This window comes from Cottoperca gobio, chromosome 24 (genome assembly GCF_900634415.1).
Source record: "Cottoperca gobio chromosome 24, fCotGob3.1, whole genome shotgun sequence".
Classification (NCBI taxonomy): Eukaryota; Metazoa; Chordata; class Actinopteri; order Perciformes; family Bovichtidae; genus Cottoperca; species Cottoperca gobio.
In genome coordinates, this window is record NC_041378.1 from 6,172,819 (window position 1) to 6,193,615 (window position 20,797).

General features: G+C 40.7%; 1 protein-coding gene and 1 pseudogene across 1 annotated transcript; both read left to right on the plus strand.

The window, feature by feature from the left end:
* Window positions 1-578: 578 nt before the first annotated feature.
* LOC115003675 (uncharacterized) lies at window positions 579-6,174 on the plus strand (annotated as a pseudogene).
* A 544-nt stretch (window positions 6,175-6,718) lies between these two features.
* Window positions 6,719-12,785, plus strand: LOC115003899 (uncharacterized). The gene is made up of 21 exons (XM_029425839.1): window positions 6,719-6,733; window positions 7,479-7,536; window positions 7,615-7,698; window positions 7,775-7,896; window positions 8,002-8,145; window positions 8,274-8,369; window positions 8,455-8,622; window positions 8,920-9,022; window positions 9,205-9,425; window positions 9,839-9,995; window positions 10,073-10,284; window positions 10,365-10,479; window positions 10,560-10,759; window positions 10,859-10,973; window positions 11,050-11,219; window positions 11,298-11,386; window positions 11,493-11,623; window positions 11,846-12,032; window positions 12,194-12,335; window positions 12,455-12,551; window positions 12,690-12,785. The coding sequence occupies exons 1-21, from the start codon at window positions 6,719-6,721 to the stop codon at window positions 12,782-12,784; spliced, it is 2,721 nt and encodes a 906-aa protein (XP_029281699.1). The 3' UTR covers window position 12,785.
* Window positions 12,786-20,797: the final 8,012 nt, after the last annotated feature.

Below are 20,797 nucleotides of genomic sequence, written 5' to 3' on the forward strand. Positions count from 1 at the left end.
AAGCTGGATATATGGTTGTTGTGGTTGAGGGCAAGAGGCTCTTTCTTTATTGATGAGCATGTATCTACTCTTTTAAATAGTCCTCTGACTCAAAACATGTTGTTGTCTTGGTTTTAAACCCCCTTTTTGAATAATGTTGTACTATGATTAGAATCAATTTTGAAAAAGACTTGAAACCTGAACCATGCTGACCATGAACCACACCCCTAATTTAAGTTTAGCCTTCGATTTGTTGCATCTCTCTTTCTCTTATTTCCTGTCAAAAGTCCAAAAAACACAAGGATTTAAGGATAGGCCTACATATTAAATATTTTATTCCACACTTCATTCTCATTCTTCATACCAATAGGTTCTAATCTATACAAAACATTTCCTAAAGATTTATTTTGTAACTTAGTTTAATGATTTATTTTTGCTCATCGGCACATTGAGGTGCTGTAGATGATCATGCTGACATATGTTGAGATTTACTTCAGGCCGGAATAGAAGGATGGATCACACATGCTGACGCAATCATCTCAATCAGGCTTTAATTGGATCCACCTGTTTGTGATTGTATTTGTCCACAGCTCAGCCTCATAAAGCCTATTCTCACCCCAACCATCAGTACCAAACAGGCACTCTTCAGTCACCAGTGCGCCTGCTCTTCTGCCATGGCTCAGTCACTTGGATTGGGGTTTGTAGTTTTGGTTTGATCCATTTAGTTCACTCAATGTTTAGGATTTGTCTTGTTACTTTAGAAAATGTTTCAATCTCTTTCAGGTGGTTTATGCTCCTTGTAGCAGTTGTACACATAGAGGCTCAACATACGCCCTCTTTAAGTAAGTTATTGTCCCTTTGTTTGATTTTAATTGTACTATATGCTGCCTACTAATGTGTATATTGTTTAATCCCAGTGATCAACTCTAAATGCCTGGGGAACATTTTGCGTGTGGATGTCGGTCCTCTTGCAGGGAATCTTGAAGTGTCCGTTGTCCATAGTAAGCTGAATCTTCTGACTTGTTTTTTCTTAACTTTGTCTCTTTGTTTTCTAACTACTCTTTCTCTCCTCCAGATAATGCCACATTCCTCCTGACACCAAGATTGGCTTCTCAGTGTGGCTTCAGTCTGAAAATGGACCCGATGGGACATGCCGTGATATATGCGTCCCTTCACAACTGCTTTGCTCAAAATGTGGTAAAAAAAAACACCCCCAATGGATATGAGTTTCTAGTGCTGCACCAAATTTAGATTTTGAAGTGGTAATAAATTCTATTTTTTTTTTTTTTTTTTTTTTTGCCCGTGTGTTTGTAGGACGATAAGCTATTCACGACCAAATTAAATCTGCGACTGCACAGGAGCCGTGTTATTGAAGATGAGCTCTACCAGGTGGTAGAAACCTGCCACTACAACGCTTGGGCCTCCAGGGAAATTGTCTGTGAAAACAACTATATAGAGGCAAGTGAATGCAGCAGGACTCTCTGGTCATGTGATATGTGGCTTTATGTCCTGTATGAACTGGTACATTTCACTGCAGAGGGCAAAGGGGGAGATTGATTATCACTTATGGAGTGTCCTCATTTCTAGGTGTCTGTAAAAAAGGCATCGCCCAATGATTACGCCCTGCCTGAATATACCATCTCGGATAATCTAAGGTTTGGTGATGTCCCGAAGAGCTGCTGAGGTTGGATGAGCTAATTTTGCCTTTTTTCGTATATATTCTTGAAACTTCTTTTCCTGTATTTAATGTCTTGATATTTGCCTCCCAGAAACTCATAGATGCTGGCTTCAGAATCACAAACCTGGTGTTCTTCACGCCTAAGGAGAGGGTCATGAAGGTGATCGATGCCCAGAGAAATGGCTATGGAATTGCGAACACGGCAACGAGGCTGGTTCTGCGAAGCCCAAAGACTTCATCTGAAACATTCACGCAGAATGTAGGTGTATTCCAGTTTACTGAACATCAAACAAGCCTCATGCAGTCTCTCTTCAAATGACTTGCAACCCATTGGATATCTCCCTACTTGCTTACACTTGCAGCGAGTAAACAGATCAAATAATGTAATCAGACTGCCTTTTTAAATTGATTACTTTGTCTGAAATCCAGTTGGCACAGTTTAATACATCAATGGGCTACTTTTAGTGTATACCCCCTTATGTTGAGTAGGTTAATTGCCTTGTGTTACAACAGTATGCATTGACATGCTCTCTGTTCTGTATTCTCACCCTGCAGGTAGCTGGCGTGCCAATGACTGTGCTCAAAACCTTGACCTGTATTTGAAAAGAAGTGGCTTGTGACTCAAATCGCTGCAGAAGCTGCTTGTCCAGTACTTGAAGGTAATGTTTGAACAGCTACCTACTGTGGGCCAACCCTTTAAAAAGAGGAAAAAATGAATACTTTGATTTAATGTCTGGTCAGACTAGGCCTCATGACTTGTTTCTAAAGCTTTGCCCTGACTTGTTAAATATGTCCCGTTGGGTGCTTGCCTTGTCTTTGCTGTTATGTGTTTTGTATACAGGTAGTGTTTCTTTCACTCCAAACTCTGATCAACTGGTTCCTGCCGAGGCACATTGACCCTCTGATTTCCTCCGGCCAGTTTAAACTGTTAGAGGTGCACATGGGTGTCAATGGCAGAAGGCTCGACTCTGCTGAGATGGCTGCCAGACAGTACTCCTTGTCTCTCAATGGCCATCACATCGTCGTTGGAATTCCTATTGGGGCTGAAGGTGGCCATTTCAAGGTCAGCTGTTCACATTTGCAGACCTTCATTTTATATTTTTTTTACATTTCATAAAACCCTGTCAAACATTTCTGCTCTAGTGTAAATACTTCTCATTAAAAGAATATGGTTGGAATAACATAAGGTTACAGATCACAGAGGGAGAAAGACATAAGTTAATTGAACCAAGTATTAAACAATACGAATATAATATGGACTTATAAAATTTTCCATTACAGTACATCGTGTCGTCAGTTCTGGCTTTTGAGACCAGTAAAGCAAACTACTGCTCCACTTCATCAGTACACCAGAATAGTTCAGGGCAAAGCCCTGGAAAATGACCCTCAAATCCTATGGACTGTACAAATAAAATGGGACTTTCCACTCCTAAATTGCACAGCTCTTGTGAAGCATGTTTAACGGTAACTTCAGGAACGGTAGTGCAACTACAAGATCTTTGGTGTCAGTGCCAAACCTCCTAATATGCATGTGTGTGTAAAATGGTAATTCAAGAAAGGCCTTACTCTGGATGTCTGTTTCTGCAGGGTCATGTTCAGGCTGGTCAGTACCTCACTTCTTATACGATTGAGCTAATGCTGGAGTTGCGCTGGTCTGAAGATGCTTCTAACAAGGACACGCATTACAAAGTCTTCCTCCCTGTAACAACACCGCAGCTGTCTCGACCTGTGCAAGTTATTGACAGTGAGTATTATCTTGGTACAAGATTTTCGTAGATGGCATGTTTCCTTAATTTCTCTTTTTGCCCCACAGACACTGTTCCCAAGGAGCGACTATTTAAGGTGCTACTCGGGCCGTTCGGCTCTGATGTGTCACTAATGAACATCAGCTTCTCCTCTGAGGTTTTGTCTGTGGCGGACTGCAATGCTAGAGGGCTTTAAAGTCCTGGAGCACATGTCCCCTAACAACAACTCCAAGGTCTTCACTCTTGAAGTGCCCTTCACCGACCGTGTCGTACTAGCACTGGTGAGCTTTATTCTCAGCTTGGGGAATTAAATGCTATTTTTTTTTTTTGGGGGGCTAATCATTTGTATTTCCCAACAGAGAGACATGGGAATCACAGTCTACTCTCTTCACCTGACCTTTGGCTTGGTGGTGCTGCCAGAGTTTGCTCCCTTTTGTCACACTGCTAAACTGGATGCTAAATTGGTAGACATAGGTCTGTACTCATGGTTATGATGGATTCATTCATAACAAAACGTGCACACATTTCTAAATATATTCTTTCCCCCTCTGCAGTTCCTCCCGCTCTCTTTGGTGGCTGTGATTATCAAAATTTCTATATCCTGGTGAAATATGGATCCCGAGGCTTCAACTTTCAGACCGTAGTCGGAACACAAGTGTTGACCGCGGAGATGGCTCAGCAGAACGGCTTCATGGACAATGGCACACATTTCAGTTTTAATGTACATTTTACTGCCCCTGAGGTTGTGACTGAGGTGCAATTTTTATATTTTCTCTCAAAGTAATGTGAAGGATTTCTGTGAAATTTGTCAAGATTATCGTCCTGTGACTTTACGTTTCTGACAACTTCTCAGGCTGTTGAGGCATCATCCATCAAGAACAGACTTGATGTTTATCTGAGGAATCCAGAGACTCACACAAATATCAAAGAATTCTCTGTGGCTTGCAACTTCTACTCAACGCTAATTGGTTTGTTAGCACAATATGTTTTCTTATGTCTGACAAAACACCCAATGCATACAAATGTCTGATTTCCTCTTTCAGAGTGTTTCCCTAATGGAACCATGACCGCTCTGGCTATAAAACTGGAGTCTGTTCCCAGTCTGAATCTTAGTCAGCTCACCCTCAATGACCCCGCCTGTAGTCCCAGATACAGCAATGACCGCTATGCATATTTTGCCTTCACTGCGAGCTCCTGTGGGACGACCAGAAAGGTAGCATGATGCTGAATATTTCAGACTGGTAACAATGAGCTTGACCTGAAACATGATGTGTGGTTGTTTTCCTTAGTTCGTGTCCAGTAAGATGCTGTATGAAAATGAAATCTCTCTGCCAGATGAACTTGAACTGAAAAGGGACTCGGACGAGCCGCAGTATGAGTGAGTGTCTTGAAACTTATTCTGGCCTTCAGCTGTGTTTTATAATTACTGTCCCTGTTCTTGTGCACTGACTACTTTTCATGGGTTGTCTTTTCTTCCCCTTCAGGCTAAAGGTTTCTTGTTCTTATGACATCAACGCAAACCACGCTGTATCTTTCAACATCCGACCTCGCAGGAGTGACCCATATGCTGAAAATGCAAGAGGCGAGCTGAAAGTTGAAATGAGACTTGCTATTGGTATGGGACTGATCTTGAACTATCCGTGTTGCTCAAAGTAATTAGATTTCTGACAGTTTTTGAAAATCTATAAACTTGATGACCAAGTGGGATGATTAAATCCTTTCAAGTTATCTTCACATTTACTCGTCTGCTTTATACCCCTGACGGTTCTGTGCGCAGTCCGTTTCTCTTGTCTGAATCCATAATTCAGATCAGCATGTTTTGCCTCTTCACTTAGATGACTCCTACACTACGTTTCACGGAATTGAGGAGCCCGTTGCAAAGTCCCTACAACAGTCGTTGTATTTTGAAGTGGAACTGATGTGTTCTACAAACCCCGCAGTATCTATGGAGCTGGCTTACTGCTGGGCGACACTGGAGGACGACAAGGCATCCCTTCCCAGATGGGACCTCATCATTAATGGGTAAATTCTTTAATCTTTTCCTCCTGGGATGTTTGTAACAGTCTAATTGAAACATGGGCATTACTCGTTTCTCTTATAACAGACAGTGTCCAACAAGGGGTGCTAAGTGTTTTGGACATGTTTTTACCCAATTTAGAATAACTTCTATTTTTTCCCTCAGTTGTGCAAACCCAAGGGACCCGCAACCAGTGATCTTCCATCCTGTTGTGCTTGATGCCAGAGTTAATTATCCTTCTAACTTCAAGCGCTTTGAGGTCCCAATGTTTGTCTTCGCCCAAGACAAAGAGAACTTTATTCGTCAGGTAATTTCATGGTTAAGAATAAATACTCTTAATGCTTCAAATTTTGGGGAAACAAACATGTACGCCGTAAATATCCTCACAAAAGCCAAAAATCTATTTGTATCTTGTAGGTCTTTGTCCACTGTGACGCAGTGATCTGTGATGTTAGAAATCCAGTGCATAGAGCTTGTAATGTGCAGTGTTCAAACCAGGACTGACAGGATGAAGGGTAAGACCCCTTACATGATATCATTATACAGTATGGTTTCCACTTGTTGGTGCAGACATGGGATGGGACAAACTCTTAAATACTTCATAGTTTGAGAATTCTTTTTTTTGTGGCTAAAATGTTTTTTTATTTCAACAGGTCAAAAGCGTGCCGTTTCAGATGACACCAGTTTCAAACATGTGTCAACAGGACCCATACTCATGATGAGCTAAAAAATCTGAATAAAAATATTTCAAAATATTATTGTTTTCTTGGTATTATTACCCCCCCCCCTATTTTTCCAGCTGTAATTTATTTTATGGTTGAGTAACAGTATTTAAAAACTGGCTCTGTTGCAAAGGACATTATGGAAAAATACTTGTGTATATTTATTTTGTGCACATAGTCATCTGGTATGCCTACTAACCCACAACCTATGAAGTGGAGCCAACTCTCAGCCAACTGGAGAAGAGTTTAATCCTAAATCACATGGAGGCTAATTGGACTATACTGCCTGCCCACCAGAACTATCTCCACCCACGCCTTAAATTAAAGATTGAAAAAAATCCCAACACACAATCTAGCTGGTCAATAACTATAGCAAGTTTCTTTGTTTTGGGGGAGGGTTTCATAAAAGTGTGCTGTTGTGCCCTGTATTGTAGCGACACCATTTTGAGAGTTGAATAAGTTATATGAATCTGTATTTCTCAAAACATTGCATCATTAAGTAGTTTATCCAGCAAAACTATTATCTCTGTCCAGCTTTCAGTTGTAAGAAATTGCTGATTTTCTTGTGATAAAAGAAATGGCAGCAAGTTTTGTATCCCAACTGGTTACTCCAGCCATGTTTCACAGCACAAAGATCTTTATTTTAGTGGTGGAGATTTGGTTGAGTGCAAGAGGCTTCTTTATTGATGAGCTTTTAAATTCTCCTGACTGAAAACATGTCTTAGTTTTAAATTACCTTTTTGATGAATGTTGTACTATGACTAGAATTAATTTTGAAAGACTTAACATGAACCACAATGCCCCTAATTAAGTTTAGCCTTCGATTTGTAGCATCTTCTCTTATTTCCTGTCAAAAGTCCAAAAATCATAAGGATTTAAGGATATTTTATTCCACACTTCAGTCTCATTCTTCATACCAAGAGGTTCTAATCTATACAAAACATTTCCTAAAGATTTATTTTGTAACTTATTTTAATGATTTATTTTTACTCATCGGCACATTGAGGTGCTGTAGATGATCATGCTGACAAATGTTGAGATTTACTTCAGGCCGGAATAGAAGGACGGATCACACATGCTTGACGCAATCATCTCAATCAGGCTTTAATTGGATCCACCTGTTTGTGATTGTATTTGTCCACAGCTCAGCCTTATAAAGCCTATTCCCACCCCAACCATCAGTACTAAACAGGCATTCTTCAGTCACCAGTGCGACTGCTCGTCTGCCATGGCTCATTCATTTGGATTGGGGTTTGTAGTTTTTGTTTTATCCATTTAGTTCACTCAATGTTTAGGATTTGTCTTGTTACTTTAGAAAATGTTTCAATCTCTTTCAGGTGGTTTATGCTCCTTGTAGCAGTTGTACACATAGAGGCTCAACATACGCCCTCTTAAGTAAGTTATTGTCCCTTTGTTTGATTTTAATTGTACTATATGCAGCCTACTAATGTGTATATTAATGTTTAATCCCAGAGATCAACTCTAAATGCCTGGGGAACATTTTGCGTGTGGATGTCGGTCCTCTTGCAGGGAATCTTGAAGTGTCCGTTGTCCATAGTAAGCTGAATCTTCTGACTTGTTTTTTCTTAACTTTGTCTCTTTTTATTTTCTAACTACTCTTTCTCTCCCCCAGATAATGCCACATTCCTCCTGACACCAAGATTGGCTTCTCAGTGTGGCTTCAGTCTGAAAATGGACCCAATGGGACATGCTGTGATATATGCGTCCCTTCACAACTGCTTTGCTCAAAATGTGGTAAAAAAAAAAAACCCAACTGGATATGAGTTTCTAGTGCTGCACCAAATTTAGATTTTGAAGTGGTAATTAATTCTGGAGTTTTTTTTTTTCCCGTGTTTGTAGGACGATAAAGCATTCACGACCAAATTAAATCTGCGACTGCGCAGGAGCCGTGTTATTGAAGATGAACTGTACCAGGTGGTAGAAACCTGCCACTACAACGCTTGGGCCTCCAGGGAAATTGTCTGTGAAAACAACTATATAGAGGCAAGTGAATGCAGCAGGACTCTCTGGTCATGTGATAAGTGGCTTATGTCCTGTATGAACTGGTACATTTCACTGCAGAGGGCAAAGGGGGAGATTGATTATCACTTATGGAGTGTCCTCATTTCTAGGTGTCTGTAAAAAAGGCATCGCCCAATGATTACGCCCTGCCTGAATATACCATCTCGGATAATCTAAGGTTTGGTGATGCCCGAAGAGCTGCTGAGGTTGGATGAGCTAATTTTGCCTTTTTTCGTATATATTCTTGAAACTTCTTTTCCTGTATTTAATGTCTTGATATTTGCCTCCCAGAAACCCATAGATGCTGGATTCAGAATCACAAACCTGGTGTTCTTCACTCCTAAGGAGAGGGTCATGAAGGTGATCGATGCCCAGAGAAATGGCTATGGAATTGCGAACACAGCAACGAGGCTGGTTCTGCGAAGCCCAAAGACTTCATCTGAAACATTCACGCAGAATGTATGTGTATTCCAGTTTACTGAACATCAAACAAGCCTCATGCAGTCTCTCTTCAAATAACTTGCAACCCATTAGATATCTCCCTACTTGCTTACACTCTCAGCCAGTAAACGGATCAAATAATGTAATCAGACTGCCTTTTTTAAATTGATTACTTTGTGCCAACTGGAATACTGACAGTTTAATACATCAATGGGCTACTTTTAATGTATACCCCCTTATGTTGAGTAGGTTAATTGCCTTGTGTTACAACAGTATGCATTGACATGCTCTCTGTTCTGTATTCTCACCCTGCAGGTAGCTGGCGTGCCAATGACTGTGCTCAAAACCTTGACCGTATTTGAAAAGAAGTGGCTTGTGACTCAAATCGCTGCAGAAGCTGCTTGTCCAGTACTTGAAGGTAATGTTTAAACAGCTACCACTGTGGGCCAACCCTTTAAAAAGAGGAAAAAATGAATACTTTGATTTAATGTCTGGTCAGACTAGGCCTCATGACTTGTTTCTAAAGCTTTGCCCTGACTTGTTAAATATGTACCGTTGGGTGCTTTCCTTGTCTGTGCTGTTATGTGTTTTTGTATACAGGTAGTGTTTCTTTCACTCCAAACTTGATCAACTGGTTCCTGCCGAGGCACATTGACCCTCTGATTTCCTCTGGCCAGTTTAAACTGTTAGAAGTGCACATGGGTGTCAATGGCAGAAGGCTCGACTCTGCTGAGATGGCTGCCAGACAGTACTCCTTGTCTCTCAATGGCCAACACATCGTTGTTGGAATTCCTATTGGGGCTGAAGGTGGCCATTTCAAGGTCAGCTGTTCACATTTGCAGACCTTCATTTTATATTTTTTTTACATTTCATAAAACCCTGTCAAACATTTCTGCTCTAGTGTAAATACTCCTCATTAAAAGGTACATCTTGTTGTCATTTGAGACTAGTTTAACAAGCAAACAACCAATCCACTGCATCAGTACACCAGAATAGATCAGGGCAAAGCCCTGGAAAATGACCCTCAAATCCTATGGACTGTACAAAGGAAATGGGACTCTCCACTCCTAAATTACACAGCTTTTGTGAAGTATGTTTAACGGTAACTTCAGAAACGGTAGTGCAACTACAAGATCTTTGGTGTCAGTGCCAAACCTCCTAATATGCATATGTTCTTCAAATATGTAAGATGGTAATTCAAGAAAGGCCTTACTCTGGATGTTTGTTTCTGCAGGGTCATGTTCAGGCTGGTCAGTACCTCACTTCTTATACGATTGAGCTAATGCTGGAGTTGCGCTGGTCTGAAGATGCTACTAACAAGGACACGCATTACAAAGTCTTCCTCCCTGTCACGACACCGCTGCTGTCTCGACCTGTGCAAGTTATTGACAGTGAGTATTATCTTGGTACAAGATTTTTGAAGATGATTAGATGGCATGTTTCTTTAATTTCTCTTTTTGCCCCACAGACACTGTTCCCAAGGAGCGACTATTTAAGGTGCTACTCGGGCCGTTCGGCTCTGATGTGTCACTAATGAACATCAGCTTCCCCTCTGAGGTTTTGTCTGTGGCGGACTGCAATGCTAGAGGGTTTAAAGTCCTGGAGCACATGTCCCCTAACAACAACTCCAAGGTCTTCACTCTTGAAGTGCCCTTCACCGACCGTGTCGTACTAGCACTGGTGAGCTTTATTCTCAACTTGGGGAATTAAATGCAATATTCTTTTTTTGGCGACCAAAATCTATTTGTATTTCCCAACAGAGAGACATGGGAATCACAGTCTACTCTCTTCACCTGACCTTTGGCTTGGTGGTGCTGCCAGAGTTTGCTCCCTTTTGTCACACTGCTAAACTGGATGCTCAATTGGTAGACATAGGTCTGTACTCGTGGTTATGATGGATTCATTCATAACAAAACGTGCACACATTTCTAAATATATTCTTTCCCCCTCTGCAGTTCCTCCCGCTCTCTTTGGTGGCTGTGATTATCAAAATTTCTATATCCTGGTGAAATACGGATCCCACGGCTTCAACTTTCAGACCCTAGTCGGAACACAAGTGTTGACCGCGGAGATGGCTCAGCAGTACGGCTTCATGGACAATGGCACACATTTCAGTTTTAATGTACATTTTACTGCCCCCGAGGTTGTGACTGAGGTGCAATTTTTATATTTTCTCTCAAAGTAATGTGAAGGATTTCTGTGAAATTTGTCAAGATTATCGTCCTGTGACTTTACGTTTCTGACAACTTCTCAGGCTGTTGAGGCATCATCCATCAAGAACAGACTCGATGTTTATCTGAGGAATCCAGAGACTCACACAAATATAAAAGAATTCTCTGTGGCTTGCAACTTCTACTCAACGCTAATTGGTTTGTTAGCACCAATATGTTTTCTTATGTCTGACAAAACACCCAATGCATACAAATGTCTGATTTCCTCTTTCAGAGTGTTTCCCTAATGGAACCATGACCGCTCTAGCTATGAAACTGGAGTCTGTTCCCAGTCTGAATCCCAGTCAGCTCACCCTCAATGACCCCGCCTGTGGTCCCAGCTACAGCAATGACCGCTATGCATATTTTGTCTTCACTGCGAGCTCCTGTGGGACGACCAGAAAGGTAGCATGATGCTGAATACTTCAGACTGGTAACACTGAGCTTGACCTGAAACATGATGTGTGGTTTTGTTTTCCTTAGTTCGTGTCCAGTAAGATGCTGTATGAAAATGAAATCTCTCTGCCAGATGAACTTGAACTGAAAAGGGACTCGGACGAGCCGCAGTATGAGTGAGTGTCTTGAAACTTATTCTGGCCTTCAGCTGTGTTTTATAATTACTGTCCCTGTTCTTGTGCACTGACTTCTTTTCATGGGTTGTCTTTTCTTCCCCTTCAGGCTAAAGGTTTCTTGTTCTTATGACATCAACACAAACCACGCTGTGTCCTTCAACATCCGACCTCGCAGGAGTGACCCATATGCTGAGAATGCAAGAGGCGAGCTGAAAGTTGAAATGAGACTTGCAATTGGTATGGGACTGATCTTGAACTATTGGTGTTGCTCAAAGTAATTAGATTTCTGACATAGTTAATGGAAATCTATAAACTTGATGACCAAGTGGGATGATTAAATCCTTTCAAGTTATCTTCACATTTACTCGTCTGCATTATGCCCCTGACGGTTCCGTGCGCAGTCCGTTTCTCTTGTCTGAATCCATAATTCAGATCAACATGTTCTGCCTCTTCACTTAGATGACTCCTACACTACGTTTCATGGAATTGAGGGGCCCATCGCAAAGTCCCTACAACAGTCGTTGTATTTTGAAGTGGAACTGATGCATTCTACAAACCCCGCCGTATCTATGGAGCTGGCTTACTGCTGGGCGACACTGGAGGACGACAAGGCATCCCTTCCCAGATGGGACCTCATCATCAATGGGTAAATTCTTTAATCTTTTCCTCCTGGGATGTTTGTAACAGTCTAATTGAAACATGGGCATTACTCGTTTCTCTTATAACAGACAGTGTCCAACAATGGGGTGCTAAGTGATTTTGGACATATTTTTACCCAATTTAGAATAACTTCTCCTTTTCCCTCAGTTGTGCAAACCCAAGGGACCCGCAACCGGTGATCTTCCATCCTGTTGTGCTTGATGCCAGAGTTAATTATCCTTCTAACTTCAAGCGCTTTGAGATCCCAATGTTTGCCTTTGCCCAAGACAAAGATGACTTGAGGCACCAGGTAATTTCATATATAAGACTAAATACTCTTAATGCTTTATTTTATGCCTCAAATTTGGGGAAACAAACATGTATGCTGTAAATATCCTCTCAAAAGCCAAATCTGTTCATGTCTTGTAGGTCTTTGTCCACTGTAACGTAGTGATCTGTGATGTTAGAAATCCAGTGGATAGAGCTTGTAATGTGCAGTGTTCAAACCAGGACGACAGGATGAAGGGTAAGACCCCTTACATGATATCATTATACAGTAAGGTTTCCACTTGTTGGCGCAGACATGGGATAGGACAAACTCTTAAATACTTCATAGTTGAAGAATTCTTTTTGTGTGGCTAAAATGTTTTTTTTATTTCCACAGGTCAAAAACGTGCCATTTCAGAAGACACCAGTTTCAAACATGGGTCATCAGGACCCATACTAATAATAAATCCGAATAAAAATATTTTAAAATAAATTGTTTTCTTGGTATATATTATCCCAACACACAAGCTAGCTGCTCAATTTTGAATAACTATAGCAAGTTTCTTTGTTTCGGTGTAGGGTTTCATAATAAAAGTGTGCTGTTGTGCCCTGTATTGTAGAGACACAATTTTGAGAGTTGAATAAGTTATATACTCAGACTAAGAGGACTTGTAGAGCAGCTGAACGAAGATGGAGGAAAACTAAGCTCACAGTTAACTATGATATCTACAAAGAATCCATGGCTGCCTATGGTAAAGCAATGCAGCTGGCAAGAAAGGATTACTTTTCTAAGATTATCACAGAATGTTGGAAATTCTAGAATACTATTCTCGACTATTAATCAACTACAGAACACTGCCCCCATCCCTCCACAGTCCTCTCCATCAAAGTGTGAAGAACTCTCATTATCTCTCAACAAAATGACTTCAGAGCCACATCACTTATGATGCAGACACAGAACATCTGCAAACATTGTGATGTAACCATGGGAACATTCACCTGCATCACATTAACTGAGCTTCATAAAACTGTGATGGAATGTAACTCCTCCACCTCTTGTGTTGACCCGATACCTACAGCATTCTTTAAGCGGATATTCGACAGCATTTCAAGTCACGTCCTAAATATTATAAACACGTCTCTTCTAACGGGCATCTTCCCAGACGTCTTCAAAACAGCCGTTGTAAAACCCTTGCCAAAGAAACCTAACCTAGACAGTAATACGCTGACCAACTATAGGCCAATATCTAACCTTCCATTCATCTGCAATACTAGAAAAAATAGTCTCTGTCCAAATAAACTCTTTTCTTAAAGAAAACAACATCCTGGAGGAATTTCAATCAGGCTTCAGAGCATGCCACAGTACCGAAACTGCTCTGACTAAAATAATTAGTGAACTCAGACTAAACTCAAACTAAACTCTCCTCTCTGGGAACCATCACCTTATTGTGGTGGAGAGGTTTGTGTGTCCTTATGAACCTGAGAGCTGTGTTGTCTGGAGCCTAGTGCTCCTGGTAGGGTCTCCCAAGGCAAATTGCTCTCAGGCGAGGGGCCAGACTAAGAATGGTTCAAAAACGACTTCATGAAAAAAATGGAAAGGAGAGACCCTGCCCGGAGGAAGCCCGGGGCCCCCGTCTTGGGCCAGGCCCAGAGGGAGGGCCCGACAGCGAGCGCCGGGTTTGCCACGGAGCCCGGTCGGGCACAGTCCGAAGAAGCTACGTGGTGCCTCCCATCCATCCATCCTGTGGGCCCACCACTCATGGGAAAAACCTCTGGGGTCGGGTGCGCTGTCACACGGGTGGCAGTGATGGTTAGGGACCTCGACGGACCAGACCCAGGCACCAGAGGCTGGCTCTGGGGACTTGGAACGTCCCCTATGCCCCAAACCGCATTTCGGAGTATTCAGCCTTCTTGGAGACCCTGAATGGAGCCCTGCAGGGAGCTCCAGTAGGGGACTCCGTAGTCTTGCTGGGAGATTTCATTGCACACGTGGGAAACGATGGAGACACCTGGAGAGGCGTGATTGGGAGGAAGGGCCTCCCTGATCTAAACCCTAAGGGTCGTTTGTTGTTGGACTTCTGTGCTAGTCATGGAATGGCCATAACAAACACCATGTTCGAACATAAGGATGCTCATAAGTGCACGTGGTACCAGAGCACCCTAGGCCAAAGGTCAATGATCAAGTTTGTAATCGTATCATCTGATCTGAAGCTGCATGTTTTGGACACTCAGGTGAAGAGAGGGGCAGAGTTGTCGACTGATCACCATCTGTTGGCGAGTTGGAGACTCTGGACAGACCTGGTAAACCCAAACGGGTAGTGCGGGTGAACTGGGAACGTCTGGAGGAAGCCCCTTTCCTGGGGCTTCCTAACTCACACCTAGCTTTTCAGACATCCCTGTGGAGGTTGGGGGCATTGAACCTGAGTGGGCGATGTTCAAAACCTCTATTACTGAAGCTGCGGTGATGAGGTGTGGTCTCAAGGTCTTAGGTGCCTCAAGGGGCGGTAACCCTCGAACACCGTGGTGGACCCAAGTGGTCAGGGAAACCGTCCGACTGAAGGAGTCCTTCCAGGTTATGTTATCCGGGAGGACTCCGGAAACAGTTGCAGGGTACCGAAGGACTAGAAGGGCGGCAGCCTCTGCCGTGTTAGAGGCAAAGCAGCAGGTGTGGGAGAAGTTCAGAGAAGCTATGGAGAAGGACTTTCGGTCAGCACCAAGGTGCTTCTGGAAAACCATCCGGCACCTCAGGAGGGGGAAGCGAGGAACCATCCAAGCTGTGTACAGCAAGGGTGGGACCCTGCTGACTTCAACTGAGAAGGTTATCGGCCGGTGGAAGGAGCACTTTGATGAACTCCTGAATCCGACTAACACGCCCTCTATGGTTGAGGCAGAGCTGGAAGCTGATGGGGGATCAAACAACTCCACAGTGGCAAAGCCGCAGGGGTTGATGAGATCCGTCCAGAAATGCTGAAGGCTTTGGGTGTTGAGGGGCTGTCTTGGTTGACACGCCTGCGTGGAAGTCTGGGACAGTGCCTAGGGGTTGGCAGACCGGGGTGGTGGTTCCCCTATTTAAAAGGGGGAGCAGAGAGTATGTGCCAACTACAGGGGTATCACACTTCTCAGCCCCCCTGGTAAAGTCTACTCCAAGGTACTGGAAAGGAGGTTTCGGCCAGTAGTCGAACCTCTGATTGAAAAGGAACAATGCGGATTCCGTCCTGGTCGTGGAACAACAGACCAACTCTTCACTCTCGCAAGGATCCTGGAGCGGGCCTGGGAGTACGCCCATCCGGTCTACATGTGTTTTGTGGATCTGGAGAAGGCGTATGACCGGGTCCCCCGGGTGATACTGTGGGAATATGGGGTGAGGGGGTCACTTTTGAGGGCCATCCAATCCCTATACGCCCAAAAGCGAGAGTTGTGTCCGGATACTCGGCAGTAAGTCAGACTCGTTTCCAGTGAATGTTGGCCTCCGCCAGGGCTGAGCTTTATCACCAATCCTGTTCGTGATTTTCATGGATAGGATATCGAGGCGTAGTCGTGGAGGAGAGGGGTTGCAGTTCGGTGACCTGAGGATCTCATCGCTGCTCTTTGCAGATGATGTGGTCCTTATGGCATCATCGGTCTGTGACCTTCAACAGTCACTGGATCGGTTCGCAGCCGAGTGTGAAGCGGTTGGGATCTGAGGCCATGGCTCTATGCAGGAAACCGGTGGATTGCCTACTCCGGGTAGGGAATGAGCCATTACCCCAATTGAAGGAGTTCAAGTACCTCGGGGTCTTCTTCGCAAGTGAGGGGACGATGGAGCGAGAGATTGGCCGGAGAATCAGAGCAGCGGGGACGGTATTACAGTCACTTTACCACACCGTTGTGACGAAAAGAGAGCTGAGCCAGAAGGCAAAGCTCTCAATATACCGGTCGATCTTCGTTCCTACCCTCACCTATGGTCATGAAGGCTGGGTCATGACCGAAAGAACGAGATCATGGGTACAAGCGGCCGAAATGGGTTTTCTCAGACGGGTGGCTGGCGTCTCCCTTAGAGATAGGGTGAGAAGCTTAGCCATCCGTGAGAGACTCGGAGTAGAGCTGCTGTTCCTTTACGTTGAAAGGAGCCAGTTGAGGTGGTTCGGGCATCTAGTAAGGATGCCACCTGGGCGCCTCCCTAGAGAGGTGTTCCAGGCACGTCCAGCTGGGAGGAGACCCCGGGGAAGACCCAGGATTCGGTGGAGAGATCATATCTCCTCACTGGCCTGGGAACGCCTCAGGATCCCCCAGTTGGAGCTGGAGGATGTGGCCCGGAGAAGGGAAGATTGGGGTTCCTTACTGGAGCTGCTGCCCCCGCGACCCGATCCCGGATAAGCGGTGGACGATGGATGGATGGATGGATGGATTGATGGATGTATTTAAAGCATTAGCGATTAGCTAACAAACAGACTGGAGGACAGCGCTGTATTATAAAGTATAGTCTTTATACTGAGGTGAGACGGTCTATATATATATATATATACATATATATATATATATATATATATATATATATATATATATATATATATATATATATAGATATATATATATATATATATATAGATGGTCGTCAAACACAGGCATATAAATAGTATGAAATTAAAATGACATTAATATTGGCCTTTTTTCTGGATATTGAATATTGTGTATATGTGTGTGTGTATATATATATATATATATATATATATATATATACACATGTGTGTGTGTATATATATATATACATGTGTGTGTGTGTATATATATATATATATATACATGTGTATATGTATATCTATATATATATATATATATATATATATATATATATACATGTGTATATGTGTATATATATATATATATATATATATACATGTGTATATGTATATATATATATATATATATATATATATATATGTGTATATGTGTATATATATATATATACAGTATATCTCAAAAGTGAGTACACCCTTTAGATTTTTGCAAATATTCTGTTATATCCTTTCAGGGGATAACATTATCCTACTGAAACTTTGATATAACTTAAAGTAGTCAGTGTGCTGCTTGAATAACAGTATAGATTTATTGTCCTTTGAAAATTACTCAGTACACAGCTGTTAATGTCTAAACAGCTGGCAACAAAAGTGAGTACACCCCATAGTGAACATGTCCTAATTGTGCCCAATGATGTTGTTTTCCCGCCCTGGTGTCATGTGACTCGTTAGTGTTACAAGGATTCAGGTGTAAATGATAAGCAGGGCTGTTAAATTTGGTGTTTTGGGCACAATTCTCTCTGAATGCTGGACAACATGGCACCTCATGGCAAGGAACTCTCTGAGCGGCTGAAAAAAAGGATTATTGCGCTTCACAAAGATGGCCTTGGCTATAAGAAGATTGCCAACACCATGAAAATGAGTTGCAGCACAGTGGCTAAGATCATACAGCGGTTTTCCAGGACAGGTTCCACTCGGAACAGGCCTCGCCAGGGTCGACCAAAGAAGTTGAGTCCACGTGCTCAGCGTCATATCCAGAGGTTGGTTTCCAAAAATAGACGTGCGAGTGCTTCCAGCATTGCTGCAGAGGTTGCAGAAGTGGGATGTCAGCCTGTCAGTGCCCAGACCATACGCCGCACACTGCATCAAATCGGTTTGTATGGCGGTCGCCCCAGACAGAAGCCCCTTCTGAAACCGATGCATAAGAAAGCCCGCAAACAGTTTGCTGAAGACAATGAATCCAAGAACATGAGTTACTGGAACCATGTCCTGTGGTCTGATGAGACCAAAATAAACCTGTTTGGGTCAGATGGTGTCCGGCGTGTGTGGCGGCACCCTGGTGAGGAGTACCAAGACAAATGTGTTTTGCCTACAGTCAAGCATGGTGGTGGCAGCATCATGGTCTGGGGCTGCATGAGTGCTGCCGGCACTGGGGAGCTGCATTTCATTGAGGGACACATGAATTCCAATATATACTGTGACATCCTGCAGCAGAGCATGATCCCCTCTCTTCGGAAACTGGGCCGTAGGGCAGTTTTCCAACATGATAATGACCCTAAACACACCTCCAAGATGACAACGGCCTTGCTGAAGAAGCTGAAGGTTAAGGTGATGGACTGGCCAAGTATGTCTCCAGACCTAAACCCAATTGAGCACATGTGGGGCATCCTCAAGAGGAAGGTGGAGGAGTGCAAGGTGTCCAACATCCGTGCGCTCCGTGATGTCGTCGTGGAGGAGTGGAAGAAGATTCCAGAAGCAACCTGTGCAGCTCTGGTGAATTCCATGCCCAGGAGGGTTAAAGCAGTGCTAGATAACAATGGTGGTCACACAAAATATTGACACTTTGGGCACAATTTAGACATGTTCACTATGGGGTGTACTCACTTTTGTTGCCAGCTGTTTAGACATTAACAGCTGTGTACTGAGTAATTTTCAAAGGACAATAAATCTATACTGTTATTCAAGCAGCACACTGACTACTTTAAGTTATATCAAAGTTTCAGTAGGATAATGTTATCCCCTGAAAGGATATAACAGAATATTTGCAAAAATCTAAAGGGTGTACTCACTTTTGAGATATACTGTATATATACATGTGTATATGTATATATATATATATATATATATATATATATATATATATATATATATACATATACACATGTATATATATATATATATATATATATATATACATGTGTATATGTATATATATATACATGTGTATATGTATATATATATACATGTGTATATGTATATATATATACATGTGTATATGTATATATATATATACATGTGTATATGTATATATATATATACATGTGTATATGTATATATATATATACATGTGTATATGTATATATACATATACACATATGTATATATGTATATATATATACGTATATATATGTGTATATATACATATACACATATGTATATATGTATATATATATACGTATATATATGTATATATATATATGTATATATATACATATACGTATATATATACATATATATGTATATATATACGTGTATATATGTACGTATATATATGTGTATATATATACGTATATATATGTATATATATACGTATATATATATATGTATATACATATATATATATGTATATATATATGTATATATATATATATGTATATATATATGTATAAATACGTATATATATATATATACGTATATATATATACGTATATATATATACATATTCATATACATATATACACATATATATATATACATATGTGTATATGTGTGTATATATATGTGTGTATATATGTGTGTATATATGTGTGTATATATATACGTGTATATATATGTATATATATACGTATATATATGTGTATATATATATATATGTATATATATGTATATGTATATATACGTATATGTATATATATATGTATATGTGTATTTATATATGTATATGTATATATATATGTATATGTATATATACGTATATGTATATATATATATGTATATATATACGTATATGTATATATACATATTCATATATACATATATATACACATATATATATATATATATACATATATATATGTATATATATATGTATATATATATATATACTTGTATATGTATATATGTATATATATATATGTGTATATATACATATATGTATATATATATATATATATACATATATACATATATACATATACGTATATATACATATATATATATATATATATATATATACATACATATACATATATATATGTATGTATATATATATATATGTGTATATATATGTATGTATATATATATGTATATATATACGTATATATACGTGTATATATATGTATATATACGTATATATATGTATGTATATATATATATGTATATATATACGTATATATGTATATATATATACGTATATATACGTGTATATATATGTATGTATATATATATATGTATATATATGTATATATATATATATATGTATATATATATATGTATATATATGTATGTATATATATATATGTATATATATATGTATATATGTATATATATACGTATATATGTATATATATACGTATATGTATATATATATATATATATATATACATATATATATACATACATATATATATATGTATATATATACATATATATATATACATATATATATCTTATATATACATATCTATATCTTTGCTGGACGCTTCAACGCAGACGAACACTGGCGGCGGCTGTAACGCAGACGAACACTGGCGGCGGCTGTAACGCAGACGAACACTGGCGGCGGCAGCTGTATTCTACTTTCGGCGGCTGTATTTTACTTGTGACGCCATCGCCCGAACATTGCCGAAGTGGATGCTCTCGGCGCAGCGATCGATTGTTGTTTGCGGAAGTCATTTTTATGCTGTTATGATCGTGATTCATTACGAATACATCAATATTAAAAATATATATATGGCACTTTTCACAATAGATATGCAAACTCTATCATATACCAAGCCCAATAACACTG

Excerpts from the sequence above, each read along its gene's own strand:
- LOC115003899 (XM_029425839.1), top strand. Across the intron at positions 9,426-9,838 it reads CTGAAGGTGGCCATTTCAAG|GGTCATGTTCAGGCTGGTCA; the intron begins GTCAGCTGTTCA and ends TTGTTTCTGCAG. Across the intron at positions 11,387-11,492 it reads TCGGACGAGCCGCAGTATGA|GCTAAAGGTTTCTTGTTCTT; the intron begins GTGAGTGTCTTG and ends CTTCCCCTTCAG.